General features: G+C 46.2%; 2 protein-coding genes across 4 annotated transcripts in view; both read right to left on the reverse strand.

Moving 5' to 3' along the window:
• Positions 1-396: 396 nt before the first annotated feature.
• LOC103182756 (fizzy-related protein homolog) lies at positions 397-15,475 on the reverse strand. 2 transcript variants are annotated; one of them, XM_042334762.1, is made up of 15 exons: positions 15,334-15,475; positions 12,303-12,436; positions 8,748-8,952; positions 7,644-7,766; positions 6,769-6,832; positions 5,929-6,056; positions 5,739-5,821; positions 5,007-5,190; positions 4,345-4,410; positions 3,927-4,029; positions 3,579-3,763; positions 2,702-2,935; positions 2,305-2,409; positions 1,438-1,530; positions 397-1,109 (listed from the first exon to the last, which is right to left on the reverse strand). In XM_042334762.1, the coding sequence occupies exons 3-15, from the start codon at positions 8,820-8,822 to the stop codon at positions 1,068-1,070; spliced, it is 1,485 nt and encodes a 494-aa protein (XP_042190696.1). In that variant the 5' UTR covers positions 8,823-8,952; positions 12,303-12,436; positions 15,334-15,475; the 3' UTR covers positions 397-1,067.
• Positions 15,476-18,727: 3,252 nt separating this feature from the next.
• The window catches only part of ebna1bp2 (EBNA1 binding protein 2), a 39,578-nt gene continuing 36,175 nt past the window's right edge, over positions 18,728-22,130 (reverse strand). Inside the window, 6 exon segments of one of the 2 annotated variants that reach the window (NM_001292700.1) lie at positions 18,728-18,957; positions 20,051-20,225; positions 20,976-21,087; positions 21,223-21,298; positions 21,443-21,532; positions 21,837-21,960. In NM_001292700.1, the coding sequence (NP_001279629.1) occupies positions 18,904-18,957; positions 20,051-20,225; positions 20,976-21,087; positions 21,223-21,298; positions 21,443-21,532; positions 21,837-21,960 (631 nt within the window). In that variant the 3' untranslated portion in view covers positions 18,728-18,903. 2 annotated transcript variants of the gene reach the window in all.

Here is a 22,130-nt window from a genome sequence, read left to right on the forward strand (position 1 = left end):
CAAGTATATTGCGATTGAAAGGGGGTGGGGGTGTAAATTCAGAACAAATCTGCAGAAAAACTACTTCAGCGGGCGAGTAGGAAAACCTATGGAACAGTCTCCCCCAGGAGACACATGGTGGAAGCAGAAAATGTTGTTTGTTTCAAGAACAAATTGGATTGATTTCTGCTAGAAAATAATATCTGGGGGTACAGTATATACTTTGGGGACATAACATGTCAAGCAACTGCCAGGCAGGATGGTGGAAGGCAAACTAGATTGGGCCTTGGTCTTCTTTCGCTACCAAATTTGTACGTTCTTGTGTATAAGGACCCATAAAAATCAATGGAAACCCTTCCATAAAAATCCACGCAACTGACAGAAACGATAGAAAAGGAATAGAACCAAATGTTCCTGTTTACCGTGCATTTTCCTTTTAATCATGGATCCCATTTATAATGATGTTCTTCTTACTCCAAAAAAAAAGAAAGACATTTTCAGAAGTGCATTTTAAAATATCAAGAGATGGGAATTCCTCACTTCCAGGAGCCGATGCTGTCAAAATAGTTACATAGAAAGAACGTAGATTTTTAAAATAAAAAAACCTGCAAGTATACCTTTCAGATAGCTCAGACACAGTATATGTAAATATTACTCCTTTTTTTTTTCTCTCTCTCTATACACAACATTAGAAGGCATTCTGATCCAATCCACACTCATATTTCCATGCAAACATCAACACACCATCCAAGTGCCATCCTGGGTACAATAAATAGCTTCTGTACACATTTGTACAATAGATACATATAAAGTGAACTTGCGCTCTGCTCTCTCTCTCTTTATCACCCTTAATTCCATACTTCTCAACAGCAGCTTTCTTCCACTAAGTGTGTCAGTCAGTGACATGAACAGCCTCCAGACGTCAGCAAATTAAAGGGTGCTGATCCGTCCGAGGAAAGATAATGGGCACGGCGAAGAAAAGGCGGTCATTGTTAATTCAGATCAATGTTGCTGCAGTTCTGGTGTGGGTTGGGTCGGGGTTTGGGGAAATCAGTGTCTATGGAGCACACATTCTGTTCAGGAAAGCTTTACCGTATCCTAGTAAAAAGGTTAAGGACAGATTTGGATTCCTGAAAAATAAAGAGTGGGGAAAAAGTTTGTTAGGAAATATTAACGACAATCAAACAGATAAGAGTTATAATAATAATATTAATCCTTGCATTTGATATCGCGCCTTATCACGTCTCTGAAACTTCAGAGCGCTTCACAGGATAGACTGTAAATACTATATAGCCTGTGGGCAAAACGCGGCAGCCAATTGCGCACAGCAGCGTCTCCGCAAACAGTCGTGCTTTGAAGTGACCAAATTGTCACTTTTTAATAAGTCAACGCTCGGAGTTAACCCTTCAGAGCGGTGACCGCCGCACGGTAGCGTGAAGTGTTTTGCAGTGCGGGTACCTTAGTCGACCGGGTTTTGCTGAAAACGTTCCAGAACCGCAATGTTTCGTCCCCCGCTCCTGTTACGATGGCCTCTCCGTCGGGTGATATGGCCTGAGGGGGCGAGAGGGAATTTTAAAATGTTACAACACGCTCGACCAGAAAAAGAGGTGTCTTTCTGGATGCCTCACCTCTCGTCTAAGCAAAATGGATTTGAGTGAAAGGTTTTGAGTAAAAACAACACAACCAAAGCCCCAGTGTGGAGTTAACTCAACTGCCGGAGTGACACACCATCGGCCTTCAATGGCCCAGCTGTCCTCTACCACCCCCTGCCCCCCCCACCCCAAAAGGTGCAGCAGTGAGCAGGTTTCAGGCTCTACTGCCGACACCCATTCCTCTGTCGTCTCTCAAAATCCAGAGTGATCAACAAGGACACCTGGAATACACACACACACACACACGCACACACAGGGTGACCAAAAAGTCGCAATACCATTACAATGTACAAGGTATAATAAGTCTTAAAAATGATGATATTTGTTTTTTTAGGTAGGGGAGATATCATGACTTTTTGGTCTACACACACATATATACATACATATATTTATGCATAAACAATGGTTGTGTGTGCGCGTGAGAGAGAGAGAGAGAGACACAGACAGACAAGACGGGGTAGATGATAAAAACAGGAGTTTTTACAAAGTGCAAAGTGAGAGCCATCTGCTGGCTGATCAAAGGCAGCACCGACACACTTCACCTCCGGCCAGACACTCCGCAGAGTGTCCGAGGCTTAATCCTTTCACAGAGAGAATGGCTACTGGCCCCTTTAAAAGGCCGGTCCGTAGGTAGCCCCGTCTTTACACCCGACGCCACAGCCAAACCGCTCACCAGGTAGAGGACTCTGTATGAATGACCTGTCAGTTTGGCAACTTGTGTTAACGATGGGTATTTCCACACCAGGATCTGATTCTGCGAGTAGCCGTGCGTGCTGACCTGGGGAGCAAAAGGAAATCCCGTCACAGAACAGCAAACTCCCAAGGATTATTCATCGTCCTTATTATAATAATAACAATCCTTGCATTTGCTACAGCGCCTTATCACGTCTTCGAGACGTCTCAAAGCGCTTCACAGGCTAGACTGTAAAGTGTAGTGACTGTATACATTGTGGGCGGCCAATCGCGCCCAGCGGCGTCCCCCCCCACAAACGGCCGTGGAGACTGAAGTGACCGAATTGTTATTACATTTTGTTTGAAGGGATGATGACAGGACGAATTGTGGGGCTCACCAGCTCGTTTGCGTGCTTGGACCAGGCCAGGTTGCAGACTTGTGAGCCGGTGTCCACACACTGTAAAGGCTGACACGTCAGGGTGTTGGAAAAGCGGATGCAGCGATCGGCCGTGCCCCCACCCGAGGCCAGCAGCCCGTGCTGGTGGGGGGACCAGGCAATGGCCTTGACAGCAGCTAAATGTTCTGTGTACTGCTGCACCGGGCTCAGGCTCGAGTTGTTCCACACAAAGAGCTGCGGGAGGAAAGAAAGATGGCGTGAGAGGGAGGCTTTTCCTGTCTACGTGGGGAAGAGGAGTGGGGGCGAGGGTGCAGGTGGGGGGCTGTGGAAACAGACCATGGAGTTCTACATCATCACAAAGTGCTGACGGAGGCAAAATAAAATACCACGACTCACGAGGTGACCAAAAAGTTCCATAATTTCCCCCCCGCAAAAAAAATCATCATTTCTTTGATAAGACTTGTTAGAGATTGTAATGGTATCATAACTCCCTGGTTACCCTGTATGTGGCAACCCTCACTTGGTGGAAACGGATTCAATAACAACTCTCAAAAGGGAAGTGGGTAGGAGGACTTGAAGAGGAAACATTTGCAAAGATTTGGGGAAAGAGCAGGGGCAGTGGGACTGATCAGGAAGCTCTTCCAAAGAGATGGCACTGGCACGATGGGCCGAATGGCCTCCTTTTGTGCTGCAATATTCTGTTGTTCCATGAAGATGGTTTGAGCTTCTTGAAGCGCCTCGCCTCTCTCTGCCCGAGCTCTGATGTCTGACCTGGCTGCTACACGTGGGTCCCTGGGGGTGGGTGGGGATGTGTGTGGAGTGTGGCGTGTGGAGGGGGTGGTGGGGGAGTGAGGATTGACCCCTGGGGGGAGGGTACCTTGTTGTCGTTGCCCCCGGACGCCAGATGCTGGTGGTCGGGTGACCACTTTAGACCACAGACTTCCTGCCTGTGACCCTGCAGTCTCCGCTCGCTCTGGAGTGGGGGAGTTCGCACGTCCCTCTGCAGGATGAGCCGGTCCCGACTTCCCGATGACAGCTGATCAGCGTTCCAGGCCAACGCACCTGTGGATCGCGATCACAGAGATTACAGCAATGGGAGGAGGCCTTCAGCCTCTACCCCCCCCACTCGCGCCCCCAGCCCCACCCCGAGCCCCTGCCCCTAACCCCCACCCCGAGCCCCAGCCCCTAACCCCCAGCCCCCGGTACGATTTGCCTTCAAACTCACCGACTCGAGCCGAATGTCCATCGAGTGAGGTCAGCTTCTTGCCTGCAGCCGCATCCCAAATCTGCACGTAACCTTTGTGGGTTCCCACAGCCACGAAATTGCCCTGAACGGGGAAAATAACCCCCCGCTTGTTAAAAAAATGTCTCGCAGGACGGGACTGTTCAATCACTTTGCTCCCCCCAGCCCACCCTTAAAGGACACATAACTTGTCCCCACCCACACACACACAGCCCCACCACCGCTGGCAGACAGACCGCAGGGGCCTTGGCTAAGAGAGCGAAGGGCAGGTGACCGTGAGCACAATTCAAAAGGAAGGTTTTCAGGCGGGGAAGGGAGGAGGGAGTGGGTAGGGCGGGGGCAGAGCAGAGGGATTGAGTGACGTAGAGGATCTCGCTGAGTCTCGGCAAAGAAAACTCACTCGCTCGTTCCAGCAGACAGAAGTAACTGAGTCGCCATCTATGGACAAGTCGCACAGCCTCGTTACCTGGAAAACAAGCGCACAAACAACCTCAAGGGAAAATATACATCGACATTTGACCTAAAGCCAACCTAAGGGAACTCAAGACCAAAGCGTATTTGTGAACTATTCGGCTCACACGCCACGCAGTCAATTCACTTCACAGTATATTCTCTGAAGTGCTTTGAGACGTCTGAACGATGCAATAAGACGCTATATTAAATGAGAGAGAGAGAGAGATGGAATAGAAAGGAGATCAGATAAAGCTGGATCAGCTCCTGGAATTGGATCTGGCACCAGATGAAGCTGCTTTGCTCTCTTCAATATTCTTAAGAGCTTTACAGGAACACGTTGGAGCGACAAGCTTCGATCTTAAGTTTGATCTATCCCAGCACCTCGGGACTTACGCCCTCGAGACGTGAAAAGCGCTATACAAATATAGTTTGTTGTTGTTGTTTGTTGTCGCTGTGCAAAAATTAATGGGGCAGTTAAGGAGGAGTGCAGCAGGACTGAATGGGGGGAAAAAAGAAAGGAGAAAGAAACTGAACGACGAGTGGTGAAGCGAAGGCGGAGGGTTTCGCTGCCAGCCAGAAGGTGGGCGTGAGGTCCTCTCTGCCCCTTACCTGACTGGTGCATGCGCTCCACAGGTAAACGCAGGCTCCGAGGCCCACGCTCAGGACGTTGGCTGCCGACCAGTCCACCAGGTTCAGGTAAAAGTCGTCCTGCAGCTCTGGGGCGTCCAGGACTTTGAAGGGAATCTTGGAAATCTTCCTTGTGGGTTTGCGTGGCGATCGCAGCAACTTTTGACTGCCCGAGCGGAGAGAAAGCAAAGGCTTGGGTTATTGGTGGATCGGGGCGTAGCGGGTGAGGCCTAGTGTTAGTCGATTGGCGGATTGTTTCCGGGGGTAGGAATCCCTCACAACAAAATATATATATATATGTGTATGTATTTGGTCACTCAAATCCACGACTGTTTGTGGGACGCTGCTGTGTGCAATTGGCTGCCGCGTTTTGCCCAGAAAATACAGTCAATTCACTTTACAGTATATCCTGGGTTGAGCTCCGAGACATCTAAGGCGCTATATCAAATGCAAGGATTATTATTAATTTTACTATTATTATTAGTGCAGGTGGAGTGTAGGAATGTAGCAATGCACACAAAACAGCTAAATCACAGAGAAAGCGACACTTTAACCTAAGCCCTTTGTCTAGAGGACTTTCATTTTTTTATATAATATATATATCTTTTTGCATATATATACGTATATATATATGCATACATATATATACACACACACAAAAAGATAAAAATTAACAAAGGTTTTATCCTGAATATGGAATAACTGTTGAATTACCTTTTATTGCTGACTGGGGACAGTGAATATGGAGAGATTTCATTCCCACTTTCAATGGTAGATCTCTTTGTGCTCAAGGCATACTGCAGACAAACCAAAACAGAGGTCTGTTAGTATTCACTGTTACAACATGACAGACTGCAAACCGGTGTTATTAGTGGCCACTTCGTTAGTTGACGTGAGAACTTACTCTGAACAGATTGCGTCTCTCCTGCATCGGCATCTGGAATCTCCGATCTTCTGTCTGAGGATCACTGACCTTTTCAATGCCCGCACCCAGGAGCTCGTTCTTTAGTAAAGCAGCGTAGGCCACTCCATCTGCCATTGGGAAGGAACACATTCCATCAGCATAGCGGAGAGTGGAGAGACCAGGGAATAAACAAGGTACGTACTGTGGAGGGAGATGTGCTGGTGACTCCGGGACTGTGCAAATTGGCTTCCAGTAAAAGTCACTGCGCACACACACACACACACACAAGTCATCTCACAAATGCTCCTGAGAAAGATGTACAGGTGCTTCACTAGATGGCAGGTCGTGCTCCACCACTGCCAAGCTATATAAATTCAACTTGTTGTTGCTGTTGACCTCGCCAGACTTCCAGTGCCACCCTGATACACAACCAAAGGGAGATGCCAATCACCTGTGAGAGAGAAAGCTTCACTAATGTGAAGCAACACACTTCGCTCTCCCGACCACACCAGGAGCACGCGACTGGCAGACAGCGCTGGGACTCTGCAATGTGACCTACTGCCATCATTAAGGCTTAGCTGTTTGGACGAGCTAACTATTTAAGCCACAGCTGAGACTTCGTGCTGCAGAGATAAAGACGACACTTAAACCACCGTCTTTTGGGAATGTTTGACCGTTCAGTGTTGGATGGGACAACCAAGTACCTTAACGTGATTATTAGAACGGTCAGCTTCAAACAAGAGAAGAATCACCAGCGCGGATTTGAGTCTGAACAGCCGGGTTGCTTTACTCTGTGACATTCTCTGGTTCAATGACAGGTGAGTCAGACAGTTACTGTACCTTTCCCATTGTCGGAATTGGCCTCTTTCACTTTGCGGTTCTGGTTGGGGGATTTTCCGTTCTCCTGCGAATGAGCAAAAACATACAGCAGGACGGAGATTCCTCCTTTAACGTTGCCACGTATCATGATAAATAATCCTTACATACAGCAAAAGTTTACATTCGTAGAAGAGCCTCAAAGTGCTTCGCAGGATACGCTGTAAAGTGGATATATCTAACCCACTGAAAAGAATACATCCAGCCAGCGTTTGTCTGCAAAATATGCAGTCACTACACTTTACAATGTATCCTAGTATTCACTAGTATGAATAGTGGGCAGTCTGGAGATTGTCAGGTGCTTAACCGAGAGGCTCTTGTGCCAATGTTTTTACGTTCCTTCTGATCTTGTACGAAGGCTATTGCTATATCTGGGATCCCGAGTCAAGCCCGCTCTGTAAATGCAAGTTGTCGTTGCTGTTAGATGTGCACAACCATCAACGACAGCTGCACCATCTGTTGTACGGGTGGAGTAACGCTGGCATGCAAGTACACACAAGTCTCAGCCACCTGAGCAGGTGGAGAGAGCAGCAAGCGAAACGCCTGCAGCCACTGAAACCTCCGGTAAATAAGCCCTCCAGGTCGGACACAAAACTGCTGACATGGCCTCGATGCGCAGAGCTCCTCCCTTCCTCTGTAACCTGCTAACCTCATACCGGCCTGTCCCCCTCTCTCCCTCCCTCCTCTCCACGTCCCCCGCCCTGCCAGCCCGTCCGTCCCATCAGCGGTAGTCCTCGGCTATCCAGCGCTTTGGAGACGTCCTTCCGACCGTGAAAGCTATCAAACGAATGTAAGTTGTCCTCGTTATTTATTGTTGTTGCAATGCAGTGTCGGCTTACGTTAATGGTGTGAAAGTTGATGCTCCAGTTGGAACTTGCCCTGGTCGGAATAAACCTGTCGCCCGTCTTGCGAGGAATGGTTGCCGGTGAGGTGGAAGATACGGGCTGCGGGTTTAAGGCAGACTGCAACGCCACATGCGCAGAAAAATACAAGGTTCGGGTTAGAAACCGTTTGGAAAATAACAGTCGACAGTCAGTAATAAAAGGTAATAAATAACGATAACATGAATCGAACAGTCAGGCTATTTCAGTTAATGTTAGTATTTTGTGAAGTGCAGTGCAGAAAGCAAGTTTACAGATTGGTCTTTTTTTCTTACCCCCCAAACACCCCCCCACAAAGACATTACAAGCTCAGGTTGGTGGCATGAAAGGCTTTTTATTTAAACTCAGATCGCAAGGCGAGTTTTTGAGAAGTGAAATCTATCCTATCACTCCAATAGTGTAAATGCTGTGTAAATGCAAGTTGTTGTTTGCAAGTGGACTGCACCATCCGCACAGACACGAGCGCAGGTAAACCCACCTCTGCTTGCTCACCAATCGCCTCGTTTGGTCTAAAGCAATGGAAATCGGCTTAAAAAAAATACTTTCAACCTTGTATATTGGTAGACAACACATCGGTGCCTCAGACAGAAACATGCACTTCATCAAATGCACCTTTCTGCTCAGCTTTAAGCTGGTCCAGTGAGTTATTCCACCAGATACTGAATGCTGTCAATATGTTCCCAGTTCTACTGTCAATACGAACACTATTAGGATCAGTGCAAGAAGCGGTACACCGGAATCATCTTGCAAAAAACCCTTTTTGTAAAAAAAAATCTTAAAACAAAGTCTTAATTCAAAATAAAAATCGACGCAAGGGTTTGCACTGAGCCGAGAGGACAAAGCACACTTGAACCGCTTTGATGAGCAGCCCAGGGAAATTGGAGGCTTATTCCACGCTATTCTGGTCTTGCTGTAGATGGGAACGCAGTTGATATGAAGCTCGTGTTATGCTTCACATCAGTCCCGGCCACCGTTGGAAGGTGAGCCCCTACAATCAAAACTGTCGCTGGTTCTGTGGCACGAGGGCACGAACCGGATGGAGAGTCTCGCAGCTTCACTTACCGGGGAAAGCATATTTTCAGAGACGTTTTGGAAGTGCGTTTGCCAAAGCAGCCTCCGTTCGTACTCTTGGTCCATGGCTTCACGGCCCTGTTCTAAGGACACCAATCGAGCGGGGAATAAGCAGCCCTGGAGCGTGAGCGACGTTGTCAGTCACTGAAGGTATCCAGGTCCCCGTCAGTGCTGCAGCCTCTCCTCACTCGCATTCCTGCAACAGCAAACCCAATTCAACAGTGTGTCCGATTGACATTGATCAGAAAACTGGGAACATCCAACTCCCTTCGTACAAAACGTACGCTTATTGCAAAAAGAACACGTCGGGAGGATATCTCAAGGCCCGCAGGACTGATGCACATAGAGAGTTTCATTCATCCCAGTTCTTGATTCAGGTGGAAATACCACTGCACACACCCCCCTCGCCATGTGAATAGGATCCTGGATAAGGCGGAAGGCCTTCTAAACTGTTGTGCAGTGCGAGAAATAACAAGAATGATCATCCTTTGAATTTGCACCTCTCATCTGCCTCCTCCTCCCCACCACCACACACCCTCACACCCCCAAACCCCCACGACACACACCCTCACACCCCCACCCACCCACACACCCTCACACTGATCCCTTGCAATAGTACAAGAGAGTTCTCAACTCCCAGTTCCGGCAATGGGAATTACATCATGCTCAAAGGGGTCCTGAGTGGTCTTGCGTTTCCAGCTTCTCTCACCAGTTATTGGCTGTGGTTTCAGGGCTCAAATGCCCTTTAATAGCCTTAGTTTAAGCTCTTAATGAATCCATTATGATTAACGGAGTGGGGGGGGGGGTTCCTCGTGTCTTTAATTTGAAGATTTGTCTGATCCGGTAATTAGCTCCCAGAGGAACAACCTTCCCCAAACCCAATTCCCCACAGCTCTGTGCTCTACTCCCCTGATCCCCCCCCCCCACTGCCCCCCCCACCTGAATGGGAAGCTGTGCAAGAACGCCTGGAGAAAACAAAGCAGAAAAAGAACGAACCTTGAGCTGCTCAGAAAACAAACAGTTGAACAATCTCGCTTTGTTCCTCACTGAATGTTCCGAAGTAAACTTTATCATGAAGATAAGTGACCTGGAACCTGGCAGCGCCGGGTTACAGGGGCTTTTCTTTTTCTTCCTCCAGATTCTCTAAATCCTACTCTCTCTCTCTCTCTCTCTCTCTCTCTTTTTCAGTGGGTTCACTTTTACAGCGAAGCCTTTAAATGCTCAAATGCGCCAATGCACTCAAAGTTGCGACAGACGAGTAAGGAATGTTACGTTTTACCTGTCGAATAGCAATGATTCACAGTTAGAACAAGGTTCGTAACCAATTATTTTATTTGCAAAGATTATTATTATTATATTAGTGTTAATTTAATTAATAAACAGAAGGGAAACAGAAGGGTCGGGTTGGATTAAAACCTTTTGGCGATAATCATAATCCCTGCGTTTGATTGACAATTTCATTTGATATAGCACCTTGTAGCCGACAAAAACACAGTCACAGTACATCCTGTGAAGCAGTTTGGGACATCCTCCTGATGTGAAAGTGGAGTCCTGTAGCTCAGTGGTTAGAGCACTCGCTTTGCAAGTGAGAGACCTGAGTTCAATTCCAGGCAGAGGGCGAAACCTTGGCAAGTTTCCTTACTCCACACAGAGCCTAATAATAATCCCTCCAAAACCAAAAACAATAATAAAATTAGTCATTTTCAATCTACGACTGTTTGTGGGACATTGCTGTGCGCAATTGGCCGCCGCGTTCGCCCACAAATATACAGTCAATTCACTTTACAGTGTGTTCTGTGAAGCGCTTTGGGACGTCCTCATGACGTGAAAAGCGCTATATCAAATGCAAGGATTATTATTATTAAAGGTGCTATACCAAATGTAAGGACTATCATTTATTCCCACCACATCATCAAAATGCTTTACAGATATGACTGTAAAGTGGAATGAGTGTTTTTGTAGGCAAACCTGACGGCCAATTTGCATCCAGCAATGTCCCACAAACAGCAATGAAGTGAATGACCAATTTTATCTGGGGGATTGCTGGCCTGGGCACTGGGAGAATCTCCCCATTTCTTTTTGAATTGTGCCATGGGATCTTTAACGGCCACCTGAACAAGCAAACACGATTTCAATTTGCTTGTCACTTGAAGGTCGGCACCTCCGACAATGCAGCACTTCCCCAGGACTGTGTGGGAGGGTCAGTCTAGACTGCGAGTTCAGAGTCCTGATGTGAGGTGCGAACCCACAATCTTCTGACTCTCAGAGTTGAGAGAGTTTATCGGGCTGACAATAAGTTCAATAAATGGTCCGCAGCACTCTGCAAGGCATAAGACCAGACTACTTCGAAGCCAGTTACAGTACATAGCTTGATAACAATTATAAAATATGGTGGGGCTTAATACACTTCAAGTTTACCCGCTCTTGTGAATAATCTGCAATGACACAACAGTGATCATCACAAAAATGTTGCTCAGCTACAAATTTAGAATTCATTCCCAACGTTATCTCCTTTCGTGGATTTTCTTAATAAGAACATAAGAATTTGCTGGCGAAAGAAGACCGAGGTCCATCTAGACTGCCTTCCACCATCCTGGCAGTGGCTTGACATGTCGTGTCCCAAACTATATACTGTATCCCCAGGTATTATTTTCTGGCAGGAAAAAATATCTGATTTGTTCTTGAAACAAATGACATTTTCCTGCTTCTTATTCGTATTTATTTTCTTATTTATAAGAAACATATTTGCCAGCTGCACATCAATGTTCCCACCTGCTGACTGTCTCTTGTCATATCACGACCCAACAGCTATTTAACAGACAGAAGAAGGCCCTCATAACAAATTTCCTACTTCCCTCACCACCTGCACCTTGAAAATCAGCTAAAACTTGTGAGACCCTGAGACTGAAATTCAAATGCTAATTGTGCTCCTTGAACTGCAAAAGTTACCAGTTACTCACAACGCATGATTCATGTAAGCAATTTTCAGCTGCGTCCGCACAGCAAAGGCCCGGTTTGAACGGAAGGTTTCCAGGGTTCCAATCTATTTACTCGAGTCCACTTTACGTAAATACACCCAGAGAAAATGATAGGTGACCAATACAATTCCGCTGTCACAAGAATCATTTCATCGACTGCTGAATAATGTTGTTTCGCAATCTGAATCTGAAGTTCCCACTGCCTGTCTCGTTGCTGCTGCCCTCTACGTCAATTCGCATTTTTATTAATTAAGAAGGATAATAATCCCTACATTTGAGATGGCATCTTTCACGTCAGGAGGACTCAAAGTCTCAAGTGCTTCGCAGGATTTACTGTAAAATGTCTTTTTGAACAGTGCCAGGGGATCTTTAACGTCCACCTGAAGCAGACCGGACCTCGGTTTAACGTCTAAAAATAATTTAGACATTATGGACCTATTTTACAATAGGTTTGTACAGATAGAAACAGCTTTTTTTTCAAAAACAAACGAACAGTATTTTTTTAAATCCTCTAACCCAACTCTCAAGTGGCCATCGTCTCACTCTGCAGTACATGTTATTGTCTCACCTTGCACGACTTTGCCAGCTGTCAAATGGAAGGACTCTTATTTGAAATTGCTGCTCCCACTATCCATTCATCTCCGACCTATTCCGATTCCAAGGAAGGTAACCAAACCCGGCCGAACCTAGAAGGATATAGATCTGCGTTTTTTTAATATACACATATATATATATAAATAAAAAAGGGGGAAATGTATACCTTTACCAACAAGAACACTACAACGATCCATCCTAAAATAGACGCACATCAAGGCAGGGATGGCTAAATACATACAAAATAATAATCTATCATTTGCTTGCAGTGCTGAGTATGGTTCTGAGCTCTGTGTCTCTATAAATAATCTACTGTTGCCCCTTTCTATATACCTACATCTCTCTCCTCTCTCTCTCTCTCACATACACAGAGGAGTACTGTATCTTCTTCCTCCCTGGCCCACGGCAAGTTTTAAATTATTCCACTGATAATTTCCTGCTTCCCGCAGGCCTCTCTGTACCAGCTTACCAAAAAGCTCATAATTGCTGGACATTATTGCTAAGACGTTTTGTGACACGTAGCTTCTATGTTCAGTCTTACTCTGACCGCATTTTTGTTTCTGGATTAACTAAACACCACGTCTGTGTCTGTGTGTGTGTGAGAGAGAGAGAGAGAATTCCCTGGTGCAAATTGAGTTCAATGCCCTGGTTTTATTTTATATAAATTTCTGTGTGTGGTGTGTGTGTGTGTGTGTGTGTGCGCGTGTGTGTATTTTACGGGGTAGTATGGAAAACAAACCATCCTACAAAAAGATATCCCACTAAATCTTGAAACGCACGTGACAAATGAAGTAAAATTCGAGGAGGAGTAAAGAACAGCCAAACGATGACAATTAAGACAATTAAGCGTCGGGTTTGAGAACAGACCACAGAATTAAGAGGCACATTGCGAAAGAAAACACGCCCACAAAATGGAATTCACTGAGTCAACAGCTGACGGAAGGCCAGATGTACAGTTTTAACCATCTTACTTTCTCCGGTCTTAATAAACTTTTCTTTGAAACAAAACTACCCCCCCCCCCCCCCCGCACACACCCACCCACCCACCCACCCACACCGCCACAGGACACGCGAACATTTGCTCCCCCGGATTTCCCTCCCAAGTCAATCACAGGATTGTTAAGTCTTCAGCTCCTCAAACTAACTTAAAACATGTTCTCACTGGTTCGGTGCCTCCTGCGTTTCCTGAGAGAGAATAAATGCAACTTCGAAAGCATTTACCGGTCACAAAAAGAAATGAAAACCTTAGCACCCCACCCACCACCACCCCCACACCGCCCCCCCCCCCCCCCCCGCCCCACAAAAAAAAACACACAGAAAAATAGGTGAACAGATCTGGAAGAGAAATGGACCGACCTTGTGAGGTGGTTCCTTAATCAAATAGACATTGGATCTTCAAAATATATATATAAATATACATACATTAAAACAACAACATTAAAGAGGAAATACATTGAGGTGTGAGTGAAGCTGTGGTGTTTGGGGGACGGCATAACAACACACCTGTGGTGATGGGGGGGAGGGGGGGTAACCTGGTTGTGGTGGGGTGATGGGGGGTTGGGGGTGATGGGGGGTTGGGGGTGATGGGGGGTGGGGGTGGTGATGGGGGGTGGGGGGAGGGGTTGGGGGGTGATGGGGGAGTGGGGGGGGTTGGGGGGTGATGGGGGTGTGGGGGTGGTGATGGGGGAGTGGGGGGAGGGGTTGGGGGGTGATGGGGGGGGGGATGGGGGAGTGGGGGGGGGGGGTGATGGGGGGTGGGGGGATGGGGGGGGGGGGGTGGGGGGAGGGGATGGGGGGGTGATGGGGGAGTGGGGGGCGATGGGGGTGATGGGGGGTTGGGGGGTGATGGGGGGGTTGAGGGGTGGTTGGGGGGTGATGGGGGAGTGGTGATGGGGGAGTGGGGGGTTGAGGGGGTAACTCGTTACCGGCGATTGTATCAGTTTCACACAACAACATTCGGGACCACATCCGGAGCCGCGACACTGACCAATAGCCGCGTCACTCCGCACAGCGTCACAGAGCGACACCGCAACACTGTAACAATGTCACCGACAACAATGTATCAAACATCGCAACACTCACTCACACTCTCACACACAGACACACACACTCCCCCCACACTCTCACACATCCCCCCCCACACACTCCCCACACGCCCCCCCCCACCCCCCCCCCCACACACTCACAACTCCCCCCACCCCCCCCCCCACACACACCCCACACCCCCCCCACACACAACCCCCCCACACACACTCCCCACCCCCCACACACACTCACAACCCCCCCACACACACTCATCCCCACACCCCCCCCACACACATCCCCCCCCCACACACACACACACCACCACCCCCCCCCACACACACTCTCCACACACCACTCACACACATCCCCCCCCCACACACACACCCACACCCCCCCCACACACATATACTCACACTCTCCACACACTCACTCACACACACCCCACCCCCCCCCCCCACACACACACACCCCACACAGACACACACACAGCCTCAGCGCTACAGTGTAACACACACACACTCACACACAATGGATCAACACTCGGCACAAATTGTATCTCAACCCATCTTTGAGAGGGGAGGAAGGGAAGGGGTGTTGGGGGGGGAAGAGAGAGGAGGGGGGGGGGAGGAGGGTAAGGGAAGAGGTAGGGAGGAGGGTAAGGGAAGAGGTGGGGAGGGGGGAGGGGGGGTAAGGGAAGAGGTGGGGAGGGGGGGGGGGTAAGGGAAGAGGTGGGGAGGGGGGAGGGGGGTAAGGGAAGAGGTGGGGAGGGGGGGGGGGTAAGGGAAGAGGTGGGGAGGGGGGGGGGGGGAGTGGGGGTAAGGGAAGAGGTGGGGTGGGGGGGTATATACATGTGGATCATTCAGAATTGGTACAAAGGTGGAAACAGATGCAAAATCGACCGCACAATACATATCACAATACATATCACACACCGTCTGTGGCGGTGGTGATGAGGACCACTCAGTGTGAGGTTTTAGTACCTTCTCGTCGAGCTCTTCAATCAGTTCAGGTTCTCTCGGTCTCTGTCCCCGAGTCCCCACTTTTTTCTCTCTCTCTCTCTCTCTCCGCACTTCTGGTGATTGAATTGCAATGTCCGGGGTGTGGGTGTGGAGTTGTGGGTGTGGGTGGGGGTGTGGGTGGGGATGTGGGTGGGGGTGGAGCTCAGCCCCGGGGTTGGGAGACTGGAACAAGGAATCCTTCCCTATTCGCCCGAGGAATCGCTCAATATGGCTCCGTGGCGACAGAGGGAGAGAGAGAGAGAGAGAGAGCAGCACTATGGGAATGGAGGCCATAAAAGGCTGCATTACATGTCATCACCAGAGTGACTGACAGGGAGTAAGGGATGGGTTACATGTCACAGCCTCTCCCCCCCCCCTCTCCCCCCTCCTCCTCCTTGGGACCACCTGGATCCGTCTCCTTCACAACAAATCTTATGCATTCTGGCACCTCAGCCTCCGGGTTGGGTCTGGATCTCGGTCTGAGCCGAGCGGATAAAGGCTTCCTTTGAAGGTTGGGGCTGAGGCGCCGACCGCCACTTCAAAAGGTCTTCCAACGCCTGATTTTTTTCCCCCTCTTTCCCCCCCCCCACCCGCCCACATTCTCCCCGGTCCGTAACTGGAAGACGGGCGAACGCTACAGAAAATAAATGCCTCTTAGCGTAACTAACGATAGTCCTTGGATTTGATATCGCGCCTTTTAGCGCCTTCGAGACGTCTCAAAGCGCTTCACGGGATATACTGTAAAGTGTATTGACTGTATATATTGTTGTTGTTGTTGTTATATATTCTTACGGGGTGTTCTATGGATAATAATCATCCTTATCCTTATAATGATGTGGCGCCTTTCGACCTGGGAGGGTGTCTCAAAGCACGTCACTGGATTTACTGTCACTTCTGGACACTATCTTGCCGGCGAAATATCATGTATCATATGTATACCGCTTGGATTTTAACAGAATCACCCCCCCCCACCCCACCCAAAAGAAAAAGTTACACAAATTTCCAGTATATCTTGTAGCTCTTTGACTCGCTCAGCGATGTGATAAGGACTGTATCAAACGCAAGGATTATTATATTCTAATCGTTCAGCGTTCAACTCCGCAGCCTCCGTCGGTCGAGGCAATCCACACCAGGCAGTTTGCTGGAGCAAAGATAAAGTCAGTTCACTTTACAGTGTATTGCGTGAAGCGCTTTGAGAGACGTCTTGATGACATGATATGGCCCTAACATTAAATGCGAGGATTATCATCATGATATTGGAAAATAAACTGTTCTTTCTATAAGCTTTTAATTCCTCACATTTATGAACTACTTAAAAATGCCTTCAATTCCTGCTTTACCTCGCTTTCACTGGCGCAAAAAATGTATGGGGGGGGGGGGGGGAGATCTACTGACTTTAACAAGCATCAACATTCAAATCCTTTTAAACTCTCGTCTGGAAATGTTCCTTCAAGTAACAAATGAAGCCATTGACCTTTCTCGCCATTGGTGGTTCTCAGAAGGTACAATCATGAGAAGTGAAATTTGCAACAGTCGATGCCTGAGCTTTGAAGTCTAATCTGCAACCGAAGAGGGAGCTGAAGGGAGGGGAGAAGAGGATAGATTGGCTGTTGCTAACATAGACTTTTGCCTCATTGTGAAATGCACTAAAACTCAGTCAAGGAATGGGACACAAACAATGGAACTCTTGCTGTGGTGCAAATCTTCTAATCAGCGTGAAGCCGACGGATTGTTGGTGTTTGACTCCAGTCACTCACTACACACGACAGTAAATCCTGCAAAGCGCTTTTGAGACGTCCTCTCACTGCATCAAATGATTCTTTTAAAATTAAATCCACGTGAGGAAGCTGTGCTTCAAAATATGTTATGATTAAAAACCCCAAAGAACAGCACACCTCACAGCAGACGGTTACTCCACCTGACGCAGAATGAACCCTACAAAATACAAGGTTGGCTGATTCACTCACTGACAGCTGCACAGACAGCTGGAAATGTCAACCCTCTGCTCTTCAGAAGCTGCCATTTGAGGCTTATTGTTGGGATAAAGCAGTGAATTTTATCCTGAATCTAATCGGTTCTTACATTGGGTCCAAAGTACTCCAAAGGAACTTCAGCACCAAATTCTGGATGCTCAAAAATGCTGGATAAACAGAGTAAACTTTAAACTCAAGAATCACTCCCCATTGAGTGCTTACTATTTAGAATAATACTTGCATTTGATATAGCGCCTTATTATGTTCTCAAAGTGCTTCACAGAATATACAGTAAAGTGAATTGACTGTATATCTTGTAGGTGAAACATGGCAGCCAATTGCGCACGGCAGTGTCCCACAAATAGTTGTGGATTGAGTGACCAAATTATTATAATTTTTTTGAAGGGATGATGACTCAAATTTAGTCATCTGATTTCCTTCTCTTTTCACATGCAGTTAAGTCACAGCCAGAACTGTTATCAGCCACACGGGAAAAATCAGTTGCAAATCTAAATTTAACACTAACATAAGCATATTCTGTTTAACTCTAAATAGAAGTTTGAATATCCTAGAACATCTGCCCTTCTCGCAAGATGCAGTTGTAATTGATGTTGGATTAAGGCTGGGGTGAAACAGCTTACCAAGCAGTAACAGACTGAAAAATTCATATGATGTTAAAACTGCCAACAAACAAGCTGGAGGGCTGCTGTCAGCATCATTTGAATACTACACTGCTCGTCATTCAAACACACCCAACCTTGGCTTGCTTAGTTTTTAACAGTGAGGTTTTTTTTTTTAAAGTCACATCCAACAGCCAGGAATACGAAGTCCTGCAAATTGAAATGAAATGCAGTTTGAGCTCACTCCCTGGTGCGAGTGGGTCTAATTTAATAGAATATATGTTTACTGATTCATTTTAATGCCTGAACTTTCTTCAAAACCTTTCTACATAATAATCCTTTGCCATTGAAGATAATGGGCTACCTCCAGCAGTAACGCAGGCCTGAATACATGGACTAAGCTACTTAAAAAGATGCTCTCAGGCTTTATTTCTACATTGTCTAACTGCAGCACTATTGTGAAAACAAAAACAGAAGTTGCTGGGAACACTCAGCAGGTCAGGCAGCATCTATAGAGAAAGGAAAGTGAGTCAACGTTTGGGTCCATGACCCTTCGTCAGAACTAGGGCACATTGAGAGGAAGCAAGTTCTGTTTTTGTTTTCAGATTTCCAACATCTGCAGTATTTTGTGTTTTGCGGCAATATTGTGTATGTTACTGCCAGACAATTAGATGGCAAGTAAGTCACAGATCTTCAAACACATTCCAGCAAAGAGGGATTTAAACAAGTCAAGTTCTCTACTTGTTCTCTATTTGCTATTCATTGAAACCATCTAAACAGACAAAGAATGTCAAAGCTTTATAATTATTAAACAATTCGTGGTTGTTTTCTTCAGGCAATATTCGGCTTGAACCAGATAAAGAGGATGCAATTTTGTTCAGGTACAAAATCCAATAGAGGCACCGGCAGGTCCATTAAACCCCACACTGTGGGAAACACAAGATTGCTATCTGTTCTCATCACGATCGGCTTCGGTTTTTCATCTTCTGCCGATTCCTTTTACCAGGACGCTTCTGAAAATTAAATAAAAGAGGTTACAGCCCAGGTCACACATTTTGACTAGAATGGACGATGATGCTTTAGTCCGACCACAATGGTATACAGGAGCTGTGGTTTGCACAGCACATCAAAAAAACACCTGCATTTACAGAACTCTGGCCTTCTCAACAATATTGAAGAGCAAAACGGATTCAAAGAAACTGCTGTAATTTGAGTCTAGACATAACTTAAGGTTTTAATAATAATAATCCTTGCATTTGATATAGTGCTTTTCACGTCTTCTAGACGTCCCAAAGCGTTTCACAGAATATACTGTAAAGTGAATTGACTGTATATTTGTGGGCGAACGCGGAAGCCAATTGCGCACAGCAATGTCCCACAAACAGTCGTAGATTGAAAATGACCAATTTATTATTGTTTTTGTTTTGGAGGGATTATTATTAGGCTCTGTGTGGAGTAAGGAAACTTGCCCAAGGTTTCGCCCTCTGCCTGGAATTGAACTCAGGTCTCTCACTTGCAAAGCGAGTGCTCTAACCACTGAGCTACAGGACTCCTGTACTGGTGCAATAAGTGCCTCTCGGCTACTTATAAACCTTTTAAAAAAGGAGATGGTGGAAAAAGTTTGGAACAGTGACTCAATCAATCCCAAAGAGAACTTTCTCCTGATGTACCTGTTCAAAAACATCTAACCAGACATCATATAGTACTTGTGAATGTTTTACACAATCTACAGTTGATGAAGCAAAAGAAAGTTAGGCTTTAGAAATCAAACTAAATTACAGAAATTAAGGCCAATCAAATAAGAATTCGGTGAGTTTCTGTTATTTGGACAAGAGGGAAATGTTTTATACCATTGAGCTGAATACCATCAGCTGAAGCTATGTCAGGGGATCCTAAGTGCAACCGGAATCAGACAACATTCATCCCATACCTCAGTAAGATCAATGAATGAGGCAAGTCATTATTATTATTATTATATTATTATTATCAAGGATTATTATTATTATTAGAAGTCATCTGACCAGAATTGGGAAGCCCTGATCTGTACCATTATTAACCTTTAACTCTCTTACTCTGAGGGAATTTTGNTTTTTAATCAATACTCACATTTGCATTAATCTTTCCCTTTCCCCCTTTTCCAAAATTCTTGTTTTTGGAATGAGCAACTTTGGACCTGAAGCTGGAGACGTCATCGTAACTGTCTTTGGTGTTCCACTTTAAGCCTCGCTTCTTTCCGCCAAAGCCAAACTTTTCGTTTTTGTGTTTCCTCTTAGCGTTTATTCTGGAGAGAAAAAGAAAAAAAAGAAAACAAGAGGTTACAATGCGATGAGACCTCACTGTGCCCAGGGAACCACTCACACCTGCTTAACTGCTTATGCCAATCTGCCCGCTGCAAATACACAACACAAGAAAAAAGGACTTGAAATTGATTGGGAATATATACTTCTCACTGATCAGAATGATTTTCGGATGCCTTCCTACTAAACAGTGCGTGAAGTGACTTCAAATGTGTTGCATCGTCTTTTCCAAGTTGCTACACAATACCCTTTTTAAAAAATCTTAAGGGGGTGCAGTTCTAGGTCATAAAGACCAGAAGTTGTAGGTCTGAATCTCAGTCTACGCGTTGCCAGCTAGTCTCAACCAAAGCAGCAGTTGGGCTGTTACAATTGGCCTCAGGGTCAGAGGGAGGGATGGAAAAGTATATATAAAAAAAATCGGCAAAGGTTTGCACTCTCAATCTGATCAAATACTTTGCACTCACTGTCAAGGCACAACTTGGGCGAGACATTGGAAGACATCACCCCAGGAGAAGAAAAATTTAGAATACATTTCTGTGAAACAAGAACATGCTTTCAAGCACCCGCTCCCTCCCCCCCAGACACACTCCTCCTCCTTCTCGAGATAACGCTTCATCACTGTGGCCCAATACATCAGTGTTCCTGGTAATAACCCCTGTAGGGGATTATCCAACTGTAACAAGTTCCCAGCATGGAGTGAGTATAACATTGCTGTAGTAAACCAAATCGCTCACCCTTTCTTCTTGTGTTGCCCACCTCCACCTCCAGATCCTCCACCGCCAGCTTCTTTCTGCCCTTTGGAGGGAGCCCTGTCACCCTCCAGGAAATCCAATTTGTCAGAAAGCCCTGAAGAGAAGAAAGCAATTAGTCAAAATAAAAACCAGTGTCAGAGACCTTCTAGTCAGAGAGCAAGTAGCAAGTGAAAGCAATGGGATCAGGATACAATCTCGTCTTTGGAAATGCCAATAAAACATCGCAGACCTTTCTGGTACTTCTTTACAGCTGTCAGCATTGCTTTCTTTTCTTTCTGTCGCTTCTGAATAACTTCCACTTGCACCTAGAATCAAAAGTACATCGAGATTTCAAAAAAATACATACATTTGGAGTCAATTTCCCCCTGTGTAGCCAGCGGAGAAAAAAAAGTACACTGTAAACAAGTTGCTACACAAAAAATTATTGGTGTTGGACAGAAAAGTCTTACCTTCTTGCCATATTTTCTCAATGCTCGGAGCTGTTTAGCCTTTTCAGATTTTTCCATGGCAATCTGCTTTACCATTAGCTTTTGTCTAACCTAATAAAAGCATAGACACATTTNAAAAAAAAGCAACACGAAGCAGCACTCTAAAGAATCCTTCCTTAAGAGTCCCCCACGGCCCACTTGAAGCTTTTACTTCAGACACAGAACAGAGAAATCGATCATGAAATCCTATCACGCAACCCATATTAGACTAGACAGACGAGAGGTTCTCCATTGGAAACCAAGTCACAAAAGTAATCCAGTCTGTAAGTGCAAATAAACACTTTATCTTTTGGGTCAATTAAATTAAGTAAGGCAACTAACTCTCTTTTGAGAGGAAAAACAAATAACCACTTGCCTTGTGCATTTGCTGGTCGGATTTTGCCATCTCTGCAAAGTAGTCTTCTGGTCTTTGTGTTGCAACTTTCAGACTATGTAGTTTAGGCAATGCCTTCAACACAGTCGCTTGTGCCTGGCGGTAACTGAAGACGGAAAATAAAAATGCCAAGTTAAAAAAAAAACATTTTTTTGGGGGCAGTGCAGAGATTTCTTAATCTTCCCAAATAGCTACCCAACTTGAGAGGCTACAGTGCTGAAAGTGGAAGAAGACCACTAAGAAATCCGGGAAGTGGGGAAGAGGAGAACGAGAAAG

This window comes from Callorhinchus milii, unplaced genomic scaffold (genome assembly GCF_018977255.1).
Source record: "Callorhinchus milii isolate IMCB2004 unplaced genomic scaffold, IMCB_Cmil_1.0 Scaffold5, whole genome shotgun sequence".
In the NCBI taxonomy this organism is placed as follows: domain Eukaryota; kingdom Metazoa; phylum Chordata; class Chondrichthyes; order Chimaeriformes; family Callorhinchidae; genus Callorhinchus; species Callorhinchus milii.